We start from the raw sequence: 4,957 nt of genomic DNA, 5'->3' as shown, positions 1-4,957 counted from the left end.
AAAAGAGAGAGATAAAAGTGATTTTTCATAATGAGTAAACAAGCCGACAGTGTTCTATGAATGATAATGCTGTGAGTGGCATACAATGATCATGTTAATTGTCTATTGTATTACATGGATGTTTTATTTTATTTTATTACATTTTATTTCAAAGTAGAAATGAAAAGTGTATACAAAGACAATTTCTATATGTGGATTTAATGAAATGTTCTACACATTGAATACATTTATTTATATCAATAAATCCAAGTTTTCTATCCATCCTTCATGGCAGAGACAGTCATAAAATGCTTCTTTTTCTTAATTCAGTCTGCTGATGGTAGATTGTTCATTACAACAATTGCCTGTAAAGAAGAAAAAGGGCCGAGTTTATCTTAGATATTCACTCTTGCAAGAAAACAAAAAAAAAACATTATGTACACTCTATACAGTACAAACATACCACAGGAGGTTGGTGGAACCTTAATTGGGGAGGACAGGCTTGGGGTAATGGCTGGAGCGGTTGAGTGGAATGGTATCAAACACATGGTTTCTGTGTTTGATGCCATTCCAATTGCTCTGTCCAGCCATTATTATGAGTCGTACTGCCCTCACCAGCCTTCACTGAAACATACACTGTAATAACATAATTTACAGATAAGATTATGTCAGATTCTTTAGGGCACTTAAAAATCTAAATGTATTTGATTAATTGCACTGGCATACTTACCACAGTCTACAAGCCCCAGGCTAGGATAATATGAGTTATAAAGTATATCACTGCCACAGTACTTTACCTGTGTCTTGCTGTGACCGCAAGGCAGCCCTGGCAAAATGCTGTCGATCATTATTAGGAACACATTCCCACTAAGCTCTGATACATGAATACAGCCTCAAGGCTGCGCAACTGGCCCTGTCAGGAGAAAGCAAAATGAAGGGTTTCTTTATTTAGAAAGAATGAGAAAGTTTACAGTTTAAAGCTGTGTTATAAGATGTTTATCCTTTCTTTATTCCATTTACTGGATGGGATTTTAAAGAGATTGTCACAAACCAAATACCCAAGAGAAGAGTGCCAATAATAATTTTTCCACATAGCAGTGATCCAGTTTCACAACAACAACAGCAACAACAACAGCAACAACAACAACAACAACATTTACCGTATGATGTTTACGCCAGGGGACATCATCTCTGGTAGAGTTTGTGATGTCATCATAGTAGGAATGATAATAGCTGTAATGGTAATACTGCAAATTCAGGAKGCCTTTAAGGAATTCAAAGAAAGCCACTGTGACCCCCAATATAGAGATGATGCTAAGGGCCAGGCTTGCTGTCACCTGGAGGGTGAGAACAAAGAAAATGGTGAAAAAACAGCAAGCACTTTGTGACAAAGTCTCTTTCAAGGCACGCATCGGAGTAGGATTCTATTGCATTGACAAGCCATACTCTACACAGACCTGCGTGGCATAATCGATCAGAGCTGCAGTAGGCCTATATGCAAATAGACCATTGCATGGAGCATGGAGGAGGAGGTGTGATAGTGTGGGGGTGCTTTGCTGGTGACACTGTCAGTGATTTATTTAGAAATCAAGGCACACTTAACCAGCATTGCTACCACAGCATTCTGCAACGATACGATATCCTATCTGGGACTATCATTTGTTTTTCAGCAGGCCAATGACCCAAAACACCTCCAGACTGTGTAAGGGCTATTTGACCAAGAAGGAGAGTGATGGAGTGCTGCATCAGATGACCTGGCCTCCACAATCAACAGATGGTTTGGGATTAGTTGGGCCGCAAACACCATAAGAAAGATGCCCAGGGTCCCTGCTCATCTGCGTGAATGTGCCTTAGGCATGCTGCAAGGAGGCATGAGGACTGCAGATGTGGCCAGGGCAATAAATTGCAATGTCCGTACTGTGAGACGCCTAAGAGAGCGCTACAGGGAGACAGGACGGACAGCTGATCGTTCTCGCAGTGGCAGACCACGTGTAACAACACCTGTACAGGATCGGTACATGCTGAATTCCAATTCATGTTACTCACCAATTGTTTTGAAGTATTCTTCTCTGTGAGCACGTATAACAGCCCACAGATGATAAACTGCAAAACAGTGGAGGGAGCGGGTTTATAAATTCAAAAACACAAACTGTCATGGGAGAAAGATATCATTGATTGGAAGATTTGAAAATGCGGGCTTAAGACTCCAAGTTATGTGTTACTGTAAGTTAGATGTTATGGTATGACATTTGGATTGTCAATATGATAGATTTATATAGACACACGCAAGAAATGCATACCAGGATTCCTAGCCAAAAAGAGGTGAAATTCTCCGCAGAGGACTCCAGTGGATCCATTCTCATGGGAATCGCCAAGATGAAGAGTGATGAGCCCATGAACAGCATTACAATCTAACCAACCAGACAGAGAAATTATATATTTACACATAAATGACGGGGTATCTGGGCATATAATGTTTTCATTATGAGTAACTGTAGCCTGTTACCGTGCTATTACCATGTTATTACCACTTTATTTTGTACTGTAATGTAAAGTGCTACCACTAAATTAACGGTAAATCCTCAAATTCAAAGTTTACATTTTTGTCTGCAATGATATCTTGGAGTATTTGTTAACAATGAATACATCAGTTCTCTGTTTTCCAGTCTCACCCCAATACTCTTCGGCTCCCCTCTTATGAAGCGGTGCAGGGGTTTACTACCTCCCACTGTGGCAGAATGTGGCTCTCTTCCTCCCCCTGCTGGACTGATGTCAGACACCATGTTCACCGACATCATCTGTTGAAGGATACAGACCTGATAAGATCTATAGGCTTAACAACACAACACTAATAACACAATAACACAATAACAACAACAACACCATGACAACACTGATAACACCATGACAGAGAAACAGAAGAGTGCCATAAACAGCAAGATCAGCTTTGATTAAAATAATTGAACCCGTGTGGTTTTATTTACACTTTATACTATGTGGGAACAGTATAAGAACAGTGGCAAAGCAAACCTCAGAGCAGCCAACATTGAAAATACTTTTGTAAAGGGCCAGAGCCAATCACAGGGGTCTAGAACTTGGTGAAAGTTCATAAATATGCTATGGTATGCATCACACAAAAACAATCTAGCAACAAATGAACCATTTGAAAAAACCCACTGAGCTCATCTTTTCTACGTGTGACAATCATCATAGGCCATACTGATAAGCCGATTATAATGTATAGCCAGTTTCTATATGCCTCATCAAACCAAGATAGCCTAACTTTTTTGTGTTTTGAAAAGAGTAAGGCTGAGATTAAGTACTAGGTCTGAATCTATAAATCAAAACTAACAAATGTCATAAATAATGTATTATACTGTATTTGTTTGAAGAGAACTGCAATATTCACCTAATAGTTCATCACCAACAAAAACAGCACTAGAATTGCATAGAGCACCACAGAACCTATGACATAATATGGTCGTCATGTTCAAATGGACTTTGACTACTTTTGGTGGCATATGTAAAGATAAGGATGTCCGTTGTGTTGATAAGAGAACCTAACCTGTTACAAATGCACAAATAATTGAATTGTAGAATATTTAACAGATAGATACTGTACATGTATAGCATAGAAAGTGCTAAAATAGTTACAGACCTGGCTTGAAACAGAACAGAACCTTGTAGATGAACAAATATTACACAATGGAGGGAGATATTGACACGAGGGAGACGGGTGGGTGTGGGGGTGGTTGGGCGGGCGGACGGGCAGATGATAGTGCCACAGAAATGTTTTTTACAATGAATCTGTCCTGAATCATTAAAAGGAACTGAACACTTTTGAGAAAGGTAGAAAAAAGACAGAGCAGAGTAGAATGTTGCCAACATGCACTACAGGTTTATTTTGAATGTTGAATGTCCGTCAGTTGAACTTAGAGAAATGACATAGCTGGTTTTGTTCTGTAACCCCAGCTGTTTTCCAACATGAGAGATGAAGAGAGAGAGAGACCATAGAGAGGAGCAGTGGGGTAGGGGAGAGGCGGTAGGGGGTTAACAGAAAGCAAAGGGAGTGGGAGGGAGAGAAAGAAAAAGTTTTACACAATGTCTACTTCTATTTGGCGGTGGTTGAGATTGTTACAGTATTTCAGAAGAATGAGGAGAGGGAGGAGAGGGGAGAAGGTGAAGGAGATGGATCATAAAGGGTATAAAGGAATGGCTTGAAGCAATGTCTGTGTGTAACATCCTATATATTCAGGATTCAGAAAATGCTCCATGCAGAGATGCTTTCTGAGCTACTGAACAAGGGGAGMGATCAAGACATATAAGGATCAAGATAAAATTATAGCTTACCAAACTTTAGAGACTTGAACTTTTGATCTTAGAGACTTGAACTTTTTGATCTGAACTTTTCAACAAACTTAAACTTTGGCCATTTCCTCATCACTGAAGCCCTCTTATCTGACGGCTCGTAAATACGCTTTTCTAGCAATGTACAAGTAAACGCGAATTTCATGATACCACCTCAGCCCCCCCCAMCCACTTCCAGACCAAGCTTCAACCCCTACCCCCCTCTTCCCCAAAACAGCTGTGGAGTAAATAATTATCTTTGCCCAACCTAGTGTAACATCTCTCTCTCTCCACACACACACACATACATAGAAAGTGGTCAAATAGTAAGAGCTGTCTCAGATGTTTGTTCTATCAGTGCTTCTGTAGGTTTATTGATTATCATTTGTCAAAGAATAAACAGAAATATCAGGTAACCATGCAACCAACATATCCAATTAAATGTTATTAATTTGTCAGTCTATTGCATTGAAAACAGTTGAGTATGAGTTAGGGTTGGGTTTGCTTGCTTGTTATGATAGTCAGTGTAATAGTGTGTCATATCAAAGTTCAAGTTGAATGGATGGCTGTGATTTACTGTAATAGTATCAGCTAAACCTGGCACATCGGCCAAGGGGTCATATTGCCCTCT

The 4,957-nt window shown here is 39.7% G+C and overlaps 1 protein-coding gene across 1 annotated transcript; it reads right to left on the bottom strand.

Moving 5' to 3' along the window:
* Positions 1 to 112: 112 nt before the first annotated feature.
* LOC112067748 (membrane-spanning 4-domains subfamily A member 15) lies at positions 113 to 3,721 on the bottom strand. Its single transcript, XM_070448611.1, has 7 exons — positions 3,638 to 3,721; positions 2,652 to 2,777; positions 2,280 to 2,390; positions 2,026 to 2,082; positions 1,140 to 1,316; positions 777 to 892; positions 113 to 344 (listed from the first exon to the last, which is right to left on the bottom strand). The coding sequence occupies exons 2-6, from the start codon at positions 2,775 to 2,777 to the stop codon at positions 830 to 832; spliced, it is 534 nt and encodes a 177-aa protein (XP_070304712.1). The 5' UTR covers positions 3,638 to 3,721; the 3' UTR covers positions 113 to 344; positions 777 to 829.
* Positions 3,722 to 4,957: the final 1,236 nt, after the last annotated feature.

Source organism: Salvelinus sp. IW2-2015, linkage group LG18 (assembly GCF_002910315.2).
Source record: "Salvelinus sp. IW2-2015 linkage group LG18, ASM291031v2, whole genome shotgun sequence".
In the NCBI taxonomy this organism is placed as follows: domain Eukaryota; kingdom Metazoa; phylum Chordata; class Actinopteri; order Salmoniformes; family Salmonidae; genus Salvelinus; species Salvelinus sp. IW2-2015.
This window is presented reverse-complemented; position numbering and strand designations above follow the sequence as displayed.